Raw genomic sequence first — 21,126 nt, 5'->3', positions numbered from 1 at the left:
AGGAACTGCACCTCCGATCTCGCAGTCCCAAGGAAAGCGCGCCCCGACCGGAGGAGACGACTCTACCCAATACCGATGCGACTGACCCGGCGATTGAGCTGGGGCGGTTTGCACTCAAACCGCGAACCAGTCGAGTGGGCGATCAGGAGTTACCATGGAAGTTGAGTCTGTCCGGACTGGGCGGAGATACTGACGAGCATGATGAGGCTGAAGTGACGGTGGAAGAAAGAGACAGGGCACGGAGGGAGGCCAGCGATGTACTTGTATCTGCCATCACCACTGCCACCACCATCGATCAGCATCCAATGCGGAAACCAAAACCAACACGAGATACCTCATTTGGAGTCTCCCCCTCTTCCCTATCCACAATCCCAGAATCAGTCGCATCTCCGTCAATATTATCCCCGTCTGAACTTCCACATCGCGACAACTCGTCTACGACAGCGCTAGTCTCGTTCTCCGATACTGAATCACGCATCTCTCCACCCCCGTCCCCTACCCCAAACCCGGATACGGGAATCAAGACCGCAAGTTTATGCCGAGAACCTACCTGCACCGATACTCCTCCGACAGCATACCCCATTCCAACCCTCAACACTCCGAAAGAAGCAGGAAACGGAAACAGCACAGCACCCAATGGCCCCACACCCCATACACAGACAAACTCACATCCCCACCGCCCCGCCCCACCCCGGGCCCTCGTCTCCACTCCCATTGAACTCCCCGTCCCCGCAGCAGACGGAGGTGATGATCATGATAGTGATGCTTCCAGTGAACCCGAAATTATCATGTCGAGTACGGCATATCCGGGGCAGGAGTGGAGGCCGGTGGGGTATATGGGATATGAATCGGGGATATAATTTGGGATTCATCACTTGGTTTTATGTATCAGTTGATGCTATGTTTATCTTCTTGCCTTTGGTTTTGATCTGTATAGTGCCAGTGCAGCTAGGAGTGGGATATGCTTATGCGAATAATGGTGATTGATTGTGATCTTGATGGAGATACCCATGTTCTGTCGTGCTTGTTTTTAGTCAAATAGTTGGTATTGCTACTCATTAATGGTATATTTATTTGCACTTGGTCTGCTAAGTAACTTGGTCGATGCGGACTGCTCTTATTTACTACTGTTACTCCTAATTGTGATAGTGGCTGTACGAAGCTGCTATGCAAAAATGTCTAATCAATCCTTTGCAGCAAATAGTCGAATCCAAATGAGGCTGCAGCCAAGAGGCTAAGTTGTACGCTATCGAACAAGATTTAGCAACCCAGCTAACAGAACCGGCAGCAGAACACATACCATTGATTTATACTAGAGTAAACTCCTCTTCGACCAATAATCCCTTATTCATCTGCTCGATTGCTTCCCCATCCATGATGCCATGCACATAACTCTCACCAACGAAGATATAGTTATCCCCTTGCTTGCGTAGGATGACAGGAACAGAGCAACCAAAAAGAACACATATGAGGTCTCCTGCCTGAGTCTTTGGTGGTACAAGACCTATGTAACCCTTTGAGGAGATTATCAGTCGACGGTATGAGGTTGCCCTGGTAATAGTCGAATCAAATATTGACGCGTAAGTGCAGTACATCTCTAAGAAATGCTCGCCAAGGACATCGCCAGTATCATCTTCTTCGGAGATTTTATAACGTGATGCAGACACGCCTTTGACAAGTTCGTCGAGATAAAGGGGCTCAAGGGGATCTGATTTTCTGTAGCCAATGGCTATTGTATCTGCCATCAGTGTTCGAAAGTATGCATCGGCCAACGAGCCCCCGCCCACGTAGTTACAGCCATCTCTCAACTCCCTCGCCTTTTTCATTACTTTGATGGCCATCGACACATAAGCCTTCATTTCCGTATGCATATTCGACCCAAATCCATTCATCGGCACGGAATATCGAAATTTGTGAGCCGCATATCTCCAGCTTGACAGTTCCGAAATATGAGATGCGCCCTCAAAATAAGACATTAAGAGGGTCACCCACGGATCACATCTCGATGATGCCCATTGCTCATGTTTCTCGGGCTGGTATGTTGCCGCTAGGCAATCAATGGTGTCGACCGAAGTGCCCACAACGCTTAAGGCCGGTGGGTTGAGATGAACTCTGAATCGAGGCGACAGTGACCGAGATGCGTCATAGTCGGATGCGAAACTAGACGAAAGGTCTCTTGCCTCTAATTGCTCCCCACCTGCATATAAGCAAACCAAGGGGTTCGCAGTCTTGGATCTTTCGCTCGAGTAAACATCCCAGTCAGGTACCCAAGATGGCCACTGGGGTTTCTCACTTCCTTGGCTTAAGGATATAACATCCAGGCTACCATTCCTGATAGACTGCTCTACAAGGCAAAGACACACAACCAGTAGTGTGTTATTCACAGAATAGTCAGGATATATAGGGTATTCCGGAAAGCCACGTACCAAGCCAAGGAGGCTGAATATCTTGTCCCTGGGATCCGTTGACTGCTGCCGTCTATTCCAAGCAACGAGTTGCGTAAGTGATATCTCATGGCCTCTCTTGGTCGCATCCCTCATTATCTGGATCTTCAGCAGTTTTTCAAGCTCCCCGGCCGAGACTCGGACAGGAAATCGAAGGTGTGTGCCCTTGTATTCAGTAATGGTAAGCCACCACAAGGACTCCCACGCAATTTCGTGATTTCCACATTTCACTAGTAGTTCCGTAGATACCACGGCCTCTTGAAGCACCCATGCTCTGGTCCACCAGGGTCGTCTCAATATGTCTGTTGCCAGGAATTCCAAGCTGTGCGATCGATCTTCGTTGTGAATAAAATCTCTCAGGCGCACCACATTCTCTTGTGCAAGCGAACCTGTGTAGCTTTCATCGTGAAACTTTCGAGCGAGATCAAATAGTGACTCGACACGTTCATCCCCATCACCGAGCCATATAACGGTCAAGGTACTTCCCTGATAGATATCACGCATGAAGCCCACTTGTGAAGCGCGCTCTTCCAGGTCTAGCTGATTGATGCATATCGCATCAATCCACATAGTCCGTGGAGTGTCACGGCGTAGATGACGGAGTGCTGATTCGAGGTTCACCGTGGCGTTGAAGGTCATTCCATTCACTATAATATCCTTTGTATTTGTAACATCTCCCCAGACATAGGATAGAGTTTCATAGGGCCCTGATTTGGCTAGTGATGATTGTCGAAGTGTGCACTGTATGTCATCTGTCCATCCACCAGGTCTGATAGTAACGAGACGGATTTGTTTCACTGTAGGGTCTAGTTTATGGTACAATTCCTGGGATTGTGACATAGTTGAAGCCAAGTTCTGACCCATATTGGTGGCGGTTTGTTGTGGAGAGAGGAACAAGTGGGCTGAAGGGGAAGAGCGGCACGTTGCATCCATTATGTCTTTAACGCAGGAACTGTAGCCTGGCGTGTCTGACCCCACTTTCCTGCAGCTTGAAGGCACTAAGTTACTATCATAGGATTATTCACGATACATAAAAACGCGCTTCTGTCTGGTTTATTTGGTATAATTCGAAAAACTAATCACTCTGTTTTATCTGTTCCTGCTATTTGTGTTGCTCAATTTTGCCTTGCCTACTTTTAGACCTGGCTGTCAAGGAAGCTCATCTGGCAACAGTCATCTTGCCCATCGGTCATTTCTTAAGTCTATGGCTATCACGGGCTGGAGGGTTCCTAGTAGCTAGGTTCATAGCCATCATGGTGACTCAAAAGCATCGCTTGCGACTACGCAACATTACAGTCTCCTCTCGTGTTGGCTGTGTTGAGCGTAAGATATTGAGGCATCTATGCACTGCCGCAGCATTCTGCAGGGCAATCCGGTACCGAAAGTTTGAAAACCACTGATTGATATTGAACTTGTAACGCACTTTAGGTTCGCCCAGCCGGATATTCAGACAGATTCGTAGACTTCTCCGACCCACAGCCCCGTTCAGGGTCCAGTGCCCATCGCGTTAGTCGTGCCAGATGCACGAGTCTTCTAGTACGCATCTCTATCTACAGTACGACTACGCTGGTTATACTTTATACTACCTCTAATCGGTCTAACTGATAGTTGGACTAGTTTAGCTCCCGGAAGTTTGATGTCTAATCAACACACCCAGTAGTGTTTGGTGGCTAATCAAAGCAATCAATTGCTCAATTCACGTATCAATGGCAGTGCGGTCTGCTATCACTCCAAACACGATATTTTCTACAGACAAAAGGCCTAATACTCCATACAGCAGCCAAGTCTAGCGCTGCGAATGAGTGACTGCACCATGGACGTGGTCATACATAAAGCCGAGACTTGTATTGAAAGACAGAGATTGCCGATCCCGCTGATCATTATCGAACTCATCCACTGAACTCCGTTCGTTCCCCGCAGTATCTCTCCAGTATTTAGGGCTTGCCAAATGCCAACGGGCGCGGATTACCCCAAGTATCAGAAGGCAGGAAACGCCAAGCACCAGCATGCTTCCGTGCGAACAGATAATGCACAAAATGAGTGGAGAAGGGTGGCATGGCGGGCCACTGGTTTCCACCCTCGAAGGTTATGTCACGGAGGCCGAGAACCATGGGCGGGACAACATTCTATTTATGGTTTTTGTTATTGGTTAACAAAGTACTTCCTTACCAGATACAGTGGATAAAGTGACTCACCTTATCCTGTTTGCCCGCTTCAGCTTCACATTCTTTGTAAACCTTGAGCAAAGCAGGCCCGTCATAAGGTTCCATGCTCATGAGGCTGGTGATTTCATTGGCCAGATGCTCGCGAAAACTAGGCGCCATCTGCTCGATTAAGCTGCGCACGGTCGAGGCTTTGTATTCAGCGGGCTTGGTGTCAGTCCCGTACGCGAGGAGCTGCTTCAGGATGGGTTGGAAGGCGTGGTGCTCGTTAACGTTTCCTTCGAGGAAATTGGGCTTCTTCATCACCCCTTCGAATTGAGGAAACATCTGTTCTTCTTCCAAGGTGTGGTGGTGGGATACCCAGCCGGCCCAGCTGCGGAGGAAGACTAGGTAATCGGCGATGTCTTGTGATTCGGTTATCTGCTCAGCTTGCAGATAGAGGGCGTTTAGGCCCCGAAGCATAGCGTTATGGGCGAAGGCCATCTCATTGGCGATGTAGAGAGCCTCATGTTTGGACTGTTGATTGTTAACTTTGCTTTTGTGATGTCGGTTTTTCCGCCTTTCCAGATGGCACCAGAATAGGAGATTTGGGGGCGGACGTGACCGAGGTACTACTTACAATATCCTGTGTTTTGGACGGTGTTTCGACCAACGGCCAAGGGCCATCGGCCCAAGGACGGGAGGTAGTGCCAGTAGCGGGAGCCATATTTCAGCGGTATGCTAGTGAGTGACAGCCGTTGACATTAAAGCTGTTAAATATCGCGAGAGAGAAAGAGGGTCAAAGAAAGAGAGGGACCTTGGGATTGAGACTCCAGAGGTGGCTAGCTAGTTGATCCTTATGCAGCCTAGTTTAGTGCCTGAGTAATAGGCTGGCTTCTGTTGCTCTGACCTGCCCCCGCCTCGAATGGCGCCTTGCTAAGACCAAAAGCTAATGTCGCACGTAAGATTATAGTACGACACCTCACAAAGAACATTATAAACTAGTATAGCTCGGATTGGCCCGTTCGGGTAAAATTCCTGAGACGATCAGCCTGACACTTGTGTTGGAGTGGGATTTGAACGGCTGTTGGGCTACTTCCTATGTGGTCTACTTGGAAGGGCCCTAATACTGAACCCTGGCAAATACCCCTAAAAGGCTCTTTGACATGTCACGCAACGGTCAAATTCAACGTTGATGTAGCCTCTAGTTTAATACGTAGACTTCTTCCCACCAGACGGAATGCTCCCTTCACGTTCCTTCGCACAACCCCAAGTCCACTTCATCCTCCTACCCTCAACGCAATGGAGACACACCCACACCCTCCATACAAACACCCCATCACCTTCTGGCTCGTATTCCTATCCCTCTGCCTCCTCTCCTTTGTCTCCGCCCTAGACGGCGCCATCATCAGCACTGCTCTCCCCAAAGTAACCACCTCTCTCGGCGGTGAAACAGACTACATCTGGATCGCCAACAGCTTCACCATCGCCCAGACAATCATACAACCATTCCTCGCGCAGCTCTGCGACATTTATGGCCGACGCAACCCCATCCTAATCTCGGTGGCCCTATTCCTCCTAGGCAGCGGCCTAGCGGGCGGCGCCTCCACTGTGGGCCAACTGATCGGCGGCCGCACAGTCCAAGGGCTCGGCTCAGGCGGCATCTACATCCTCGTGGACCTGATCGTATGTGATCTAGTCCCCCAGCGCGAGCGCGGCCAATACCTAGGCATCGTACTATCTCTCGCAGCTGTAGGCGCCGTCCTAGGCCCTGTGCTCGGCGGCGCCCTCGCCCAAGCCAATTGGCGCTGGGTCTTCTACCTCAACCTGCCCCTCGCCGGGCCCGTACTTCTGTTCATGCTCTTCTTCCTGCGTCTTGATGTCCCCCAACCCTCTTCCTCCCCCTCCCTCCTCCGTATCGACTGGCCCGGCAACATCCTCTTCGCCGGCTGCATCCTCTCCCAACTCCTCGCGCTCGTCGGCGGCGGCACCCTCCACCCCTGGTCCTCCCCCTCAACCCTCATCCCCCTGATAATCGGCATCGCGGGCTGGATTCTCTTCCACATCTACGAAGCCCTCCCTGCCCGATGGTGTCCCCATCCCTGCATGCCGCCCCACCTCTTCGCCACCCGTAACAGCCTCCTCGGCTTCGTCCTCGCCTTCGACGCCGCCCTCCTCATGCAATGGACCCTCTACTTTCTCCCTATCTACTTCCAGGGAGTACAGCGCAAGTCCCCGCTAACATCAGGAATTGACCTCCTCCCCTGCAGTGCCTTCCTCATCCCCTTCGCCATGGTCGCCGGCACCATCATGTCCCGCACGGGGCTGTGCCGCCCACTGCACTTCATCGGCTTCGCGGCCCTCTCTCTCGCGTTAGGCCTCTTCACTCCGCTCTCCGCACACTCTCCCCGCGCAGCATGGGTATGTGTCCAGCTCCCCGCTGCACTAGGCCAGGGCTTCCTAGCCACGACTATCCTCCCTGCTATTCAATCTTCCCTGGGGCCCAACGATATCGCTAGTTCTACGGGCGTGTATGCGTTCCTGCGCTCGCTGGCGTTTGTGTGGGGATCTACGGCACCCGGGATTGTGTTTAATGCAAGGGTGGATGTCTATGCGAGGAGGATTACCACTGATGAGAAGCTGAGGGAGAGGTTGCTGGACGGGAGGGCATATGGCGCGGCGGCGGAGTTTGCGGGGAGTTGGGGGGCGGGGCTTGACGTGGTGCAGAGGGAGCAGGTTAGGGAGGTGTATCGGCTGGCGTTGAGGACGGTGTGGTTTGTGGGGTTGGCGTTTGCGTTGGTGGGGGTGGTGGTTGGGTTGGGGATGGGGAGAGTGGTTTTACAGGGGGGGTTGGAGGAGAATGGGTACGGGTTGAAGGAGAAGGGGGATGAAAAGGTTGTGGATGGGAGGGAGGGGAGTAACCGGGTGGAAGAGGTGTTTCATGCTGTAGAAACGGGGAAGAGGGAAGAAACTGGAGGTAGGGCTTGAGATTAAGGTTTAGTGCTTATGTCTCTGCAGATGCATGATTTCGGGGATTTTGTTTATTGTAAGCGGGGATGTAGAGGTAAAAGTTTGAGTGTGGAGATTGTGCAGATATAGAAGTAATAGATGCTTACTGGTAGGCACTAATAGACAGAGGGCCCAAGGCAGATTTCTACAAATGCATGTTTAATAGCGAGGCTCTCTGTGGTCTACATAAGTACTTATAAAACTTCCGCAATGTAGGTTAAGACTCACGCTAGGAAATATACCACAATTTATGATGTAACATACCGTAACCGTCGTGTAGTATGTAGCAAGGCAGATATTCGTCAGATCGGTTTGCCCGACATTGGAGCCAAGGATAGAAGGATGTTAACAATAGGGGCCATATATGGTTCGGTTCGATTCGGAACGTTATCCCTTTCTATAATTCATCAGCCCTTGAAGGGGCCATTGTAATCCGTCTTCATGATGGTTTAAACTCTAGATAAATAGAATGGATACAGTGCAGGGCCAATACGTGAATAATGCATGTTAAGGCAGCCGCTTGCCGGAAGCATTTGGTTTCTGACGAGTCGTATTGAAGACAGGATTGCAAATTACCATGCCGAAACATAGGAGACAGAGACGCCGACTGGAACCTCTAGAGCTTATTGCCAGTATCTCTTACCTTCTCGCCTCGCCGCCAATACAGAAACCAAACAGTAACCACATCCAGAACCAGCACAGGAACAATTCCCAGACACCTATCCACCGCTTCCTCCGTCCATCCATCACCATAGTAGGCATGCCAAGCTACAATGGGGAACGTAACAAGATGCATGGCAATAAAGCCCGTAAGTTGAATAGTGATATTATTCGACATGCCGAAGAAGTAGAGCTGGATCCACACGATCATGCAGGTTCCTAGCCCGTCATATAGACTATCCCAGAAGGGACTCCATTCTGGGGATGGGATCAGGTAGTAGGAGATGGTTTCACAGAGGGACTGGATGGTGGTTGATATCATTTTCAGTTGTTGGGGTACATTGGTGTGGTGGTGACTTTTGTAGGAGGTTGTATATGTGGTCTTGAGGATGGGAAGTTTGGGATAGATGAGTGGCTGCTATGGGCTGTAGGGGGGAAGAGGCACTATTTTTAAAGCTAGATGGCTGAGCTAGAACCCTGAAAGCTCTGTGGTAGGGCTGGAATTGTAGGTTTTTTATGGAGTACGGATGGATCCTTGCTGTGGGTTAGGCCGAAACTTGGCAAATCGGCGGCTGCACTGTGAATCAATATCACATTGGAGGCTCAATAGACCGTCCACCGGCAATACGTCGGGTCGATTGGGTTCAGTTCCGATGGACATACTCCGTAGGAGGTATTTTTATGATGAAATAGTATTCATCAGTGAGTATGAAGAGCTCGTGACAAAGGTTTGAGCCCAGAAATCTAGTGAGCAATAATAACAGCGGAGTGTTCTCTATTGCTTTCATATAGAGCATACCATAGAGGAGAAGTACATATACATCTATATCCCTTTATACAGTCCAAGCCCCAACAAGGCTCAACTAGCCATCTCAGGCCTGTTTATCCCTCGAACACATTCTGACTCAACTCCACTCCCATATCCTTTGCCATCCCCTGCATCTGCGCCTCAATGCTATCCTCCATACCTCCACCAAGTCTCAAGAACTGCCGCACCTTCGTTAACCAGAAGAACAAGTCTGTGCTGAACAGGACCACGCGGAACAACAGGTGGCGACCGAAGTTTCTCAGTCTCTCCGACGCCGACAAGTCCGGAGACTCAACTAGCGCGCGGGACGCCCAAGTGCCTGTGATCTTAATACGGTTGACGGGCGAGCCCAGGAACTGGTTGTTTGCCTGCACGATGCGAAGGTTGCGGCCAATGAAGATCAGTGGGCGGGGCCATTTGGATTCGTCACCGAGGATGTCGCGAATGGCTTTGCGGGCGGCTTGCTGCATTTCGTAGTGGCGCGTGGCACGCTCGGATTTGCTGAGTCCTTTGAAGGAGCGATGCGTCGAGAGATCGCCGCCGCGGTAGGGGCGCATTAGGGTGGCAGAGGCAAAGAGGTCAGCATTCTGGACGCCCCAGCCGCGGACGATAGAGTTAAGGGTGGTGTTGTCGAAGGTGAGGAGAGCTTTCCAAAAGCGGGCGTACTGGTGTCGGAATTCGGTGTCCATGTGAATGTACAGTCCGTGGTCGATAAGGACAAGCTCTGGGTGACCGGAAGGAGTCCGGCGGATAAAGATGTTGCCTGGGTGCGGGTCACAGTGGACTATACCCCAGAGGAACATCTGTGCGGAGAAGAGGTCCACCATAGTAGTCATGACTTCCTTAAGTGATAGGCCTAGACCAGCGCGAGCGTACCCGCCGCGCCAGTGATCGCGCTCGGGCTTAATCTTGGTGGTTAGGCTCGGGTTGCGGGCCACTTTGGCGACAGGATCCTCGGCATTGCGCGCGTCGAGAGGCGTGCCATGGCAGCCTGGGGTGCCGCTACGCCAGCCACCACGCCAGGTCCGCGTGATGGAGTCCTTATCCCAGAGGCGAACACCCTCGATCCACTCGGCGGTCATGACGCGCTTAGAGCTGAGCTCGCGGTGGACCTTGGGAATGTAGACCCGGCCGCGGAGACGGGGCTCTCCGGCGACCAAACGCGCCATGTTCTCGGAGTTGTCGGCCTCATTTTCAAAGTCCGTCTCAAGGGAGAGACGCTCCGACACATAAGGAACCAGGCTGTAGAACGGAATATCAAAGGTGCGGCTATAGATCCAGGCAACGACTCTGTTCTTATTAGCATTTTGTGTGCAATGCTGGGTGCGGGGCGGGAGCTTACTTGAAAGCCCACAGATCCCATTTCAGCTGTTGAGCAATTTCACGTTTCTGGATCTTGATTGCCACCTCACGACCATCCGGAAGACGCGCCCAATGTACCTGTGCTACACTGGCACTCGCGCGCGCAGTCCGCTCCATAACACCCTTTCCGGGCTCACCCGTGAAGGAGACGCCAAAAACCTCCTCAGCCGAGCGGCCAAAGTCCTCGCGGATGACCTTGTCGACATCTTTCCAGTCGTTCTGAGGGGCGTCATCGAACATGCGCGAGAACATTTTCTGAAATTCCGGGGGCAGGATGGCGGACTGCATAGCGATGGCTTGGCCGATTTTCAGGTACAGACCGCCATTGTGACGCAGGAGGTCGGACAGACGCTCAGCATTGCGGGTGTGTACGGCATTGATGTCTCTGGCCAGCGGCGGGTTGGGACGGAAGTTTATCTTGTAATCCAGGGCTACCAGGAGGCCCAAGCTGAAGGTTCGAGCTGTGCGTGTGAGAGACGAGGCGTAGAATTGAGTGTCGAGGACGTAGACGGTCCCAGTGGCTAGCGAAAGGTAGACCAGCCGACGAAGCCATTTACGGGTGCGATCGTAGGTCTTGGCCTTGGTGGGTTTGCCTAGGGAGGCTGGCGATGGGGGAACGAAAGGCTGGTAATGGCCTGCTTGGACATATTGACGGAGTTGCAAGAGAGGCTGACGGGGAGCACGAGGGGAAAGATGGACGCGCGGGCGGGCAAACTGGGAGGGGAGGGAGCGCCAGGCGCGGGGAACGGTGGCCGATGCCATCAGAACAAGGAGACAGGTATAATCGTTGTCATGGCGGGGACGTGTAAGAGGACAGTGAAGTCAATGGCGTGACAATAGCGAGAAGAGGATGTCAAGGAAGCAGAAACCGAGGGAAAACGAAGATGACGTGAGGGCGGAGAAGGAAGTCGGAGAAGGTGACGAATTGCCCGATCGGGCCATTCGGGCGGAGAATCCATCTCATATTGATACCGTTTTCTCCCCGCCTTTTAATTGCTCCTCGAATGGCTTTCAAGCAATGCATGTGTTTCTTAACACAAGATAGATCTCGAAGCACGTATTGATGTGGTGTTCAAATTACTTCCAATATACGCGGTTAAGATAATGGCTGTAGTTGTTCTCTCTAAGATTTTGCTATCAGTCCGGATCACATACTGAAAACTATTTTTGAAACTGTTGGCAGCACCAGTGAAAACCAGTGGATTATGGACATCTCATGCTACTCGAATATCATTTTCAGATCAGATACCATTAGTATTATTGTTCTTCCTACTCCAAGCTTAAGCGCAGTGCAGCGGCGAAACATTACATGATTGAGCCATGTAGGATAGACTGCGAGCGCATTGCAAAGCTGGCATGATTTCCACGAGTACCAGCTTGTCTTTTTATTGCCCATTTGAGATGAGATCAAGGCTTTATGTGAACCTCAAAAGGATGTGTGTGGTGAGCGCAAATTCCAACAGAGCAATCCAGAAGTTCAAGATGCCGTTCCAGCAGAGCGGCCCACTATACACCAATGGGCAACGATAGAAGGGAACCCAGTTGCCAGAAGCAATGTTGTCATGCAGGTCACCCAGTGTGGCACTAGGGGCTTTAACCGATGGTCGAACAGCATGCCCATGATCATGGCAACCTGCATCAGAAACGGCGGGATCGACATGATGATAAGCAAGTATAGTCGCTCAACATCTGTACCAAAGCCGAACAAATCCGGATCACGATCCGACCTATATATGATCGTCCCCAAAAGGACAGCCCCGAGCATGAGTGGAAATGCATAGTGTACATCTTGCCGCAAGCTGAATGACCCAATTGGATGAAGAATTGCCTGGGATGTGGGAGAGCTGGCCGTGCACTCCTGCTGCAAATAGCGGAAATAGACAAGCAGCGCACTTGTGTAATATCGCTCCTTCTCTAATACTGCTTCCACACGCTTTGTAACGACTGAAAGTCATCGATGTTGGAGATGGGGGAGGAAAGAAACTAGCCATGATGAAGAATATAAAATCCAGAAGCATGGAGAAAGGGCCACACAATATGCAGAACCTGTTGATCCATTCGTTGGTATACAGAACTCCGGTTTACTTACCATCATTGCAAGATGTGACTGGGTTTGAGCACGTGCTGATGCTCTGATACTTTTGTGCACCATTTTAGCGGTATAGTGGTGTATTCGCAATGCCACCGCTCTTCACATGATGACTTGAATATCAGGGGCGCTCCAGATCTTATCATCCCTTACTCTGCTCTAGTAGATGTAGTAATTGGCGCTGATGTGAGTAACTAATAATGCGACATGGGGTACATCAAGAGAGCTTGGTCAGTTCTTGACATGATCAGCATACCAAGCATGACCCGCTAAGATAATCAGGTTAACGCTAAGATCTAATCAGTACTACAACTCTTTGTTAATTCTCTCAATCTTCCCTGGTGAACTCTCTTCACAAGTTACCTTGCTGCACTCTGCAAAAAACAATTCGGGAATCTTCTTTGCGCTTCAGAGTGAAATATACCCTTTCAGTTCGTTAACATTCTCATCTATATAAGACATTTCGCTCTCAACTAGAGGGTCTATGGTAAGGCTCGTAGACTGCAGTTTAAAGCTACCCTGGTAACATTGGAGCTGCTGTTTCGATATTGCCACGGACTCGAAATGACCCATAGTAGCAACTCCAGACTAGTCACTCGTCACCTATCCGGTTCCCGGGCGATGGACCTGTTTGGGACTTCAATTGCTATCATGATGTGTGAAGAAAGCCATTACTCCCGATCAAAAAGGAATAAGAACGCACTAGATTCACAAATAGTAGGTTGCTTATTTTTTATTCTCTGGATACTGCCATAAGACTTAATTATACAGTTATTTCATTTTCTTATTTTTCTTTTCTCCTTCTGTTTCTTCTCATACAATGTCTTTGAAGCTGGATCTGCTTTGTATTTTCATATATCAGCTCTTCAATACTATACCATTAATCCAAAAGCCACTTTCGGAGGTGTAACGAGAAAATTGGAAATTAGTCGGATGCCAGACAATGCTGAATATGTTTCATTTTCGCTATCTCATTGACACAAAGCATTTATTGAGTTAATAAGTCCTGAAGAAGCTAAGATCTTATTTGAGGGGAATAAGTAAGCTAATTCATATAAACACCTGATTCAGGATGGAAAAATTGCTTTTTTAAGGAGTTGAAAAGAAAAAGAAAAAGGGGAAGATCTTGGAAAGTAACAACAAGGTCTTTTATACTAGTAGAGATGGAAGAAGGCACCTATTCAAAGGTCTAACCCAGCCATAACAGTAGTAATAATCCTACTTACCCACTCAACAACTCCTCCACCAACATCGCACCCAATTCCCCTCCCAACCCCCGACAAACACCCGCATACTCCCGCATTTTCCCCGGAATAATCACCTCCCACAACTCATCCTTCTGCAACCACTCATACTGCTCGCGACACACCTCCTCCGACGCCAGCGGCAGCAACGTCGGCAAATTAGTTAATGCCGCCCGCACAAACCCTTTCTTGAAACATGTCCCAAACGCCGCCAACGTCTCATCATCCGAGCAGATATCCCGCCCTTGCAACAATGGCCCGCATTGTCGCTTGATTACGTCCGCTACATCGTCGCCTAGCCGCACCATCGCCTCTTCCTGGCGCGGATTATCGACGTGTTTCATGAGGCTGCGCACCGCCGGGAGGAAGGTATTGTTGCGCGTCCAGAGGTCCCAGTGTGGTACGGTGGGTTGGCACCCTTGGTCGCAGATTTCGCGCTGGAATTTGGTAAAGAGATCATTGGGGCGGCCGGTCAGTGCGCCGAGGACACGGATGCAGATGGGGCTGAATTTGGCGGTGATTATGGGGAGGAAGAGGTAGGTGATTAGGAGGGGGAGGATGCGCATGGTGGGTGTGTGTGTGCGGGTGTGGGTAAAGAGTAGTGGTGGTGGTGGTGGTGGGTAGATTCGATGGCGTCCTGCGCGCTGCACGTAAAAACAAGAACCAGTATCAATTATCTCGTAGGCTTCGTCATGGACAAAAAAGAAAAGAAAGAGTTGTTATTGGGAAGCGCCAGCCAGCAAGAAGAGGAGAAAGCAAAACCGCGCAGTGTTTCTCCTCACTCTCCAGGTTTCTTTCCCCTGACTGATCGACACCCCGCAGAAATCAGTCATCCCTCGGCATATCCTGACCTTGCACCTGCTTTCTCATCACATCATCAATCAATCATCAATAGTAAGTGAAAAGCGTAAATTCCCTCATGAACAATTCCAGGGCAATTCCATAGACAAATTATCCAGATGCCGTATATGATCTCTCACATTGACATCATGATCCTCCCGTCCTTAACCCTCGGTCCACCATAACTTATCGCGGCCAGCGCGGGAACACCCGTTCAAAGTTCTGACAGCCACGCTGCAGAATCTGAAATGAAAGGGGAGACGAGAGGAGCAGCTCTGGATCATCGTGACACACAGGAACTAGTCTAGTTAGTGGGTGATGAGCACTTGCAGCAGGCGTCCGATGGTTCGTGCCATTGCATCTGATCTGTCCAACGGATCAGGAGGAGCCTGGTGCATATGATACGGAATGCGGGGATGGCTCGATCCGGACAATTAGGCATCGGCTGCGTGTCGGTCCTGTCTCGGGCTATTAGGAATGGGGAGGTAGTCATGGGATGTATCCATCTGTCTGCCTGTCGGTCAGATCCTCACGGGGCACCTGCAGGGGGTTATGTGGGTGCGGTGGTGGTGGTGGTGGTGGTGATGGTGATGGGTTTCATCCAAACCTCGTCGAACAGGTTCGATCCGCCAGTCATGTTGTGCTGATTAGATTGGGTTTGGTGAATTGGGTTCATCCCTCGTTTGATCGCGGCTTTCATGACCCCGTGTGGGTGGAGTCAGTCGGGAACGAGTGTCTACAGTACGAGTCTACGGCAGATCTTCGTCTCCTGAACCATACTATCTACTCGATATCATTTTGCACATTGGTGAGGATGGATGACCTTGGGGTGTTGTTTCACATGTCTTCATTAGGATTATTATGTTACTCATCTGACCCAGTCAGTCAGGACTAATCAATACCGAAACCGGCCGTGCCTGATTCTCCCTTGCTTCCCATGCCCGAAACTCCTCACTAAGTCCAACCCGAAAAGAAAACTCCCAGTGCAACCGGTGACAATGTAATGTAACACACAGAAAGGAAATGTCTCAGAGAGCGATCCAGCATGCTGGACAATTGATGAGATGATGTTGGTGATAAACAAATGAAACAACCGTCATGCCAGACGGGTATCGCTCAGTAGCTATGCAAGAATTTGGTGGAAAAAATCGTCGTCGAAGAAAAGTCGAAGAAAGGAAAAATAAACGAAGATCAAAAACACGAATGTAAATGAAGGAAGGCATTCAGGCCTGTCGGCGACGTCGCAGTTCGTCGCGGTTGAGTAGTCGCCGAATTCGTGACACAATGCGGCAGGCTGTGGAGTCTGCGCAGACGTTAGCGTGGCTCATATGCACCTTGTCTGACAGATCAGACTGGTTGGATTTGAAATCGGAGGCAACCGATGAAGGACAGGTGCACATACCACTGTTCCTGCGTAGCATTGACTTGGTCGAATAATGCTCCGACGCTTCGTCCACTGAGAGACTGCTGTCATATCCAGCGTAATGGTTGGCCTTGCACCACGGGTACTCGTCGGTTTGGAGCTGAAGAGCCACGACGTGTGGGTAGAGTGTCCCGAGAGGGTAGAGGATCTCTTCGGTGGAAAGTTCGCGCTTCATCTCGAAGCTCTGGCTAGTCTAGAAGGTATCAGTAATGGGTCTCCCATTCCACTGGAACAGTGTCACTCACATAAGGCTCGTAGTTGGTGCGGTAAGGCATGGTGAGCGAGGTAGCGACAGACGAAGTGTGATTGTAAAGGGTAGATAGTGTAGTTGAAAGAGTGGTGGATGAAGAACAATTTCAATCAGTTGCACTGATCAATGCTATTATACACGTTCTGAAAGAGACTTTGTGATGGATGGAGAACGAGTGTCTTCCGTCCGGGAGAAACCTTGATGGTTATATAGCATGAGATAGCGAAGCATGCTGTGGTGGAGGGTGACGGTCAGCCACTCCGTCCGTAATCATTTAGAGTGGGGAAGCTTCAGCGCATGGCAGGGTGACCCTGATTAACGCTGGGCTTGGCTGGCCTAAGATTTCCATTTTTACTATTTTCTTTTTCTTTTTAATCTCTGCAGCCTCCATGGCTGGCGGGCATGTCCACTGTGATGGATCTAATCGCCCGAATGATTTGAGTTTTAGCGGCAGTCATGATCTCATCATATCATAAGCCTGCGGACTAGCGAGCCAGTGATCAGGAAAAAACTGGGACAAATCTGACTAAATCTGACTAGCGTCCTGACGAGCTGGGCCATGTCGGTCCGAGGAGAGAGGCTACGATGAGCGGCTATCCCGATCTCCCAAGTCTAGAATAGACATCCCAGCAAGCAGGTACCTACGAGCATTGTGAGCGCCCACTGAGCGGTTCGGCCAGGTTCGGTCGTCTCCACCCGTCAGGCACGCCAGGTCTGTCTAAACCGGATGAGGAGTAGACTCGAAGCAGCGGCTGAGGCAGGCGAAGGCGGTGGACCCAGGGTTAGCGTGGACGCCGGCCTCAACACGACGCTGGGTCAAAGTCTAGGTTGAGATCAGACCCGGACTGGCTGGTCGCTGCTGATCGACGTCCAATCCACCGGTGTGTCCGATGGGCGATGGGACGCGCTGGCAGGCCTTAGTTCCCTCCCTCCCCCCTCCATATCCCCTTGCATATCGAGAGTCAGGCGCATCGGATCTCCTCCACGTTTGCAGTTCCTGGGGGGTTGCATATGTACGGTGACTATGAAGGTAAGAGCGAGCGCATGCCTGTACCACCCAGGGGGGTGTTTGCAATCACCCGCATAAGCCAAGGTCATCAGGACCATGTGTGAGATTGCGAGAGTTACTACTAGTAGGTAATCATGTGTCATGATTGCGTCGTCTATGGTGCGGGGATGCCAGAGGAGCTGTCACAGATCGGTGTCGACTATTGATTCTCCATTGACTGGGGGGGTGTGAAGAGTGGGCAGAGTAGTCTGGGAGACAACAAGTCGTGGTCGAGGTTAGTCCAGGTCGCCGACGACCAGGACCACCACACTTGGTTTGCGAGCGGTGGGCTTTGACCCAGGACATGGGTAACTCAAGAGTCACTAGATGGGAGACTTACTAAACTCACACGGTCGCATTTTAGTCTATCATTGGCGCCGGTCGCTTTATTAAACGCAATCAACGATAGATTAAACCATGGGTGAGCGGGCTGAGGGGGAGGAGAATAAGCGAAGGAAAAGCAGACCCCGGTGTTCTTGGCCATTCCAAATCCTTTGTGTTAGCGTCGCTGGGGTTGTCCAGGTTCCCGGGATTGCAAATGTGGTTGCAGAGAAACAATGGCCATACATCATTGAGGTAAGAGAATGGCTACTAGTAATAATCTGGTATAGTAGTATCGAGTATGAACCACTAAAGAACTTTTTTAAGACATTCAGGATTGACTTTGTACTCAGTAGTTCCAAACCCTGCGGTTCCTGGGATATATGAAGGCGGTGATTGGGTCGCGGTGCCTGAGCAGTAACCCAATGCGGCAAGACGGTGTACCTCAGGCTCGGGTTTCACAGGGCCTTACAGCCTTAGGCCGGAGTAGGGCTGCACAGCCACTGCGACCCACATGCGCCACATTACGAACTATGCCACTAGTCCTATCATAGTATCACCGTGGCTCGCGTTCTGTGGCTGGAATGCTGTGGCTTGACCCATCCCCGTCAATAGCAGCAAATTCGTGATAGCCTCAGATCCTCGCATGGGCAATAGTTTGCGCGCCAACTCCACCTGCCATGCGGATCCTCGTGAACTTGCTCCCACCGTTCTTGGGCCTTGCATTTCCGCATTCTAATCCCCGATTTTTATCGGTCTGACCGTCGTTTCCCAACATGGAGGAAAGGAGTATAAGGAGGGCCTACCCTCGTGCTTGAGGTCCACCAATTCACCAACCTTTCACCTTCACCCAGATCTCACTCCCCTATTAGAAGTCCATAGCCTGTCAATCATCATATGTCCTTTCCCCGTGGCCATGAACACGAACATGCATATGAACCTATCTCCCTCCGGAAAAGACTCAAGGGCAACTTCACCTCCCTACGTCGAATTTCACGATCCTTTCTCCGCCGCATCTCTGGCATATCAACCTCAAAGTAAGTCCACTGATAAGTCATTCTATCGCCGTGAAGCCATGCCAACCCCTTCCGCAGAACCTCTTTGTCTTAACATGGACACTGAAACCAGTCCTGGTAGACCTGAGCCTCCGGCCTTAGCTGTTCCCATGACACCATCATCTCCAAGCTGGCCTGTCCACCCAGAACCTTGTCAAATTCAGGGTCAAACCTTTATGCGCACAGGCACGGAAGAGGTTCCCGAGCCTACCTCGGACCTTTGTCCGGACCTCCTTGACTCCTGGTACCCGAGATACCTGGCGTGCACGCAGTTCTTTGTTTCCTATGCGCAGCACACCCCGACAGTGCAGTCGCTGGCCGCATTTCTCAACATTCGACTTCCTTGCCAGCAGTCAGGGGCCCAAACAACCCATCCGTCATTACGCGCTTACATTCGGCGCCTCATTGTAACAGCACAGGATAGTCCTGCTGTACTGAGCGCGTTCTTCGGAGAAGACTGGGTCGGGGGAGTGGGGAGCATGATCAAGCAAGAGCGGGTGAACTACTTGTTTACGGCAAAGAGCGGCGGGTGGGCGTCGACAAAGGCGGCGTATGACATTCTGCCGGACGAACAAACGCCATTTTTGCGGCCATTGCGAGCAGCAACAGAGGAAGAATTACGCGAGGCGGAAGCGCGCTGGAGTGAGTGGTTGGCGATGGAGGATTGGATGGTTGGATCGCGCAGTCCGTGGTGAATGTACATTAGCTATGATGGTTTACGATGATGAATCTCCTATGTAAAAATATATTTCCTATGTTTGATTTATTTATTTTCCTAAGCTTCAGTTAATTTGGCAAATTGGATCACTACTATACTTCATACTACAATGTTCATTGTATATTTTATCTACTACTACTACATCCGAATCAATATACATCGCACCCCCAACAACAAACAATATACCCAAAGCAGCTACATACTACAACTCTCCATCATCCACTACATAGTAATCGTCCAAGTTCCAAGACATGCGTCGATCTCTCCACGTAAATCCTGACGACTCCATAATCTACGCGATGTCACAATTCCAAATCACAACCCCATAGATTAATTAAGCTACACCCACATCTCCTTTACCCAAACGGGCATGACGACGACCCGGGAGCATGGGACCTGTCAAAAACGCGACCGACACCGACTCAGGAGAATTCTCCTCCACACAAAATGCACAGAACAAAGGAAAACAATTCCATTCAGGCCCACATGGTGTCGTTGCCCAGAAAGATGAAATCTCTGCTTCAGCGTCAGCCAGCCACCAGCACTCGCAGTTGGCTACCAGCTGCAGACTAGACATGCGACGGAGGCAGCACTAGGGGCGTGTAGTTCGTTTCTAGACGGGATAAAAATAACCGGGCGCAGGAACCCGGGGGTTAAGGATAGATGATGCTGTCAGGGTAGAATTTTTTCAGACTAGACTAGATAGACTAGACTGCATCAATAAATTAACTCTTATTTTAGGAGATTTAATTTTAAGGTAGGCTGTTGATGATGATGTTGTTTTGTTGTTTCAATGCACCGCCACATCGGGGAAGTCGGGGTCCCCGACGGGAGGAATTTTGCACCCTCACGGGCTTGCTTGTTTGTTATCTATCCATCTAACTAGTATCTATCGTGCTCGGGAAGAATGACAAATTCCTCTCTTAGCTTATATACTATCGACTACGTTACTACAATCCCTTAAGCTATATCATATTTTCCCCCCGATTGGGTTAGTTGACGCCTTCGGGCACGTCCGAAATTAACGACTCGTCATATTCAGCCCAATTTTCATGACTCACGCCCTTCAATTAAGGTAACCCGTCAAAGTTGTCATTTTAGAGACTGTTGACACGGACATTTTCCATCTCTCGCGTGGTGATTTCCTTCCATTCTTCCATTGCATTATCAGAATTTCTCCGTCTGGCATCTCTTCCCCCCTGCCACTACCACTCACCATTCCTCCTGAGTACTAGTTACTTCTCCCTATTTACGGGTCTATATCCACTTCCAGTCGATCAAACAGCCAGCCACCTGCCTGGCACACATGCCAGCTGCACTCCCCCCTCCCTCCACACCACTTACAAGGATGTCAACTGCAACCCGGAATTGTGCCCAGGACGAGGCGGATCCCATCATCCATCAGGCCTGTCGCATCGACGAAACATCACCACATTCTGAATGGACCCAGACCCAGCTGCTTCCATTGCTCCGGTCCCATCTCCCTCACTCGCTGCCCCTGCTCCGCCGTATCCAGCATGAGATCGCCCATCCGTCCCCCACTGCAGTTATCCTAACCACATTCCCGGGTCCAGCTCCTGCTCCTCCCGCCTCGTCCTCAGCCTCGCCGCCAGTCTCACCCTCAGCCTCAGGGGAAGGCCGACTTCCTGTTCCAGAACTAGTCTCTAATCCTGGTCTAGTCCCAGTTCCAGGTCCCCGGGTCCCCGACACTTCT

At 50.7% G+C, this 21,126-nt stretch overlaps 12 protein-coding genes across 12 annotated transcripts; 6 read left to right on the top strand and 6 right to left on the bottom strand.

The window, feature by feature from the left end:
* Nucleotides 1-26: 26 nt before the first annotated feature.
* On the top strand, nt 27-860 carry An02g12960 (uncharacterized protein; the record flags this gene model as incomplete). Its single annotated transcript, XM_059746723.1, has 1 exon — nt 27-860. A coding segment is annotated over one exon (834 nt), but the record flags the coding sequence as incomplete, so codon positions are not given.
* A 447-nt stretch (nt 861-1,307) lies between these two features.
* On the bottom strand, nt 1,308-3,377 carry An02g12950 (uncharacterized protein; the record flags this gene model as incomplete). Its single annotated transcript, XM_059746722.1, has 1 exon — nt 1,308-3,377. One exon carries the CDS (start codon nt 3,375-3,377, stop codon nt 1,308-1,310), a length of 2,070 nt encoding a protein of 689 aa, XP_059600116.1.
* A 1,001-nt stretch (nt 3,378-4,378) lies between these two features.
* Nucleotides 4,379-5,312, bottom strand: An02g12940 (uncharacterized protein; the record flags this gene model as incomplete). The annotated part of the gene is made up of 3 exons (XM_001400388.3): nt 4,379-4,570; nt 4,640-5,122; nt 5,226-5,312. The coding sequence occupies 3 exons, from the start codon at nt 5,310-5,312 to the stop codon at nt 4,379-4,381; spliced, it is 762 nt and encodes a 253-aa protein (XP_001400425.1).
* A 575-nt stretch (nt 5,313-5,887) lies between these two features.
* Nucleotides 5,888-7,611, top strand: An02g12930 (uncharacterized protein; the record flags this gene model as incomplete). Its single annotated transcript, XM_001400387.3, has 2 exons — nt 5,888-7,562; nt 7,604-7,611. 2 exons carry the CDS (start codon nt 5,888-5,890, stop codon nt 7,609-7,611), a joined length of 1,683 nt encoding a protein of 560 aa, XP_001400424.3.
* A 1,525-nt stretch (nt 7,612-9,136) lies between these two features.
* On the bottom strand, nt 9,137-11,186 carry An02g12920 (uncharacterized protein; the record flags this gene model as incomplete). Its single annotated transcript, XM_059746720.1, has 2 exons — nt 9,137-10,331; nt 10,405-11,186. The coding sequence occupies 2 exons, from the start codon at nt 11,184-11,186 to the stop codon at nt 9,137-9,139; spliced, it is 1,977 nt and encodes a 658-aa protein (XP_059600115.1).
* A 715-nt stretch (nt 11,187-11,901) lies between these two features.
* Nucleotides 11,902-12,576, bottom strand: An02g12910 (uncharacterized protein; the record flags this gene model as incomplete). The annotated part of the gene is made up of 2 exons (XM_059746719.1): nt 11,902-12,368; nt 12,471-12,576. 2 exons carry the CDS (start codon nt 12,574-12,576, stop codon nt 11,902-11,904), a joined length of 573 nt encoding a protein of 190 aa, XP_059600114.1.
* A 713-nt stretch (nt 12,577-13,289) lies between these two features.
* Nucleotides 13,290-14,323, bottom strand: An02g12900 (uncharacterized protein; the record flags this gene model as incomplete). The annotated part of the gene is made up of 3 exons (XM_001400384.3): nt 13,290-13,351; nt 13,392-13,459; nt 13,740-14,323. 3 exons carry the CDS (start codon nt 14,321-14,323, stop codon nt 13,290-13,292), a joined length of 714 nt encoding a protein of 237 aa, XP_001400421.3.
* A 592-nt stretch (nt 14,324-14,915) lies between these two features.
* On the top strand, nt 14,916-15,685 carry An02g12890 (hypothetical protein; the record flags this gene model as incomplete). Its single annotated transcript, XM_059746718.1, has 3 exons — nt 14,916-14,989; nt 15,144-15,426; nt 15,614-15,685. 3 exons carry the CDS (start codon nt 14,916-14,918, stop codon nt 15,683-15,685), a joined length of 429 nt encoding a protein of 142 aa, XP_059600113.1.
* A 135-nt stretch (nt 15,686-15,820) lies between these two features.
* An02g12880 (hypothetical protein) lies at nt 15,821-16,295 on the bottom strand (the record flags this gene model as incomplete). The annotated part of the gene is made up of 3 exons (XM_001400382.1): nt 15,821-15,900; nt 16,000-16,213; nt 16,266-16,295. 3 exons carry the CDS (start codon nt 16,293-16,295, stop codon nt 15,821-15,823), a joined length of 324 nt encoding a protein of 107 aa, XP_001400419.1.
* Nucleotides 16,296-16,997: 702 nt separating this feature from the next.
* On the top strand, nt 16,998-17,661 carry An02g12870 (hypothetical protein; the record flags this gene model as incomplete). Its single annotated transcript, XM_059746717.1, has 4 exons — nt 16,998-17,097; nt 17,265-17,335; nt 17,408-17,471; nt 17,564-17,661. 4 exons carry the CDS (start codon nt 16,998-17,000, stop codon nt 17,659-17,661), a joined length of 333 nt encoding a protein of 110 aa, XP_059600112.1.
* A 74-nt stretch (nt 17,662-17,735) lies between these two features.
* Nucleotides 17,736-18,193, top strand: An02g12860 (hypothetical protein; the record flags this gene model as incomplete). The annotated part of the gene is made up of 2 exons (XM_059746716.1): nt 17,736-17,894; nt 18,029-18,193. 2 exons carry the CDS (start codon nt 17,736-17,738, stop codon nt 18,191-18,193), a joined length of 324 nt encoding a protein of 107 aa, XP_059600111.1.
* A 374-nt stretch (nt 18,194-18,567) lies between these two features.
* An02g12850 (uncharacterized protein) lies at nt 18,568-21,126 on the top strand (the record flags this gene model as incomplete). The annotated part of the gene is made up of 4 exons (XM_059746715.1): nt 18,568-19,336; nt 20,055-20,169; nt 20,378-20,403; nt 20,648-21,126. Coding segments are annotated over 4 exons (1,389 nt in total), but the record flags the coding sequence as incomplete, so codon positions are not given.

Source organism: Aspergillus niger (genome assembly GCF_000002855.4).
Source record: "Aspergillus niger supercontig An02".
Lineage (NCBI taxonomy): Eukaryota > Fungi > Ascomycota > Eurotiomycetes > Eurotiales > Aspergillaceae > Aspergillus > Aspergillus niger.
The sequence above is the reverse complement of the archived record's forward strand: the minus strand, read 5'-3'. Positions and strand labels throughout refer to the sequence as shown.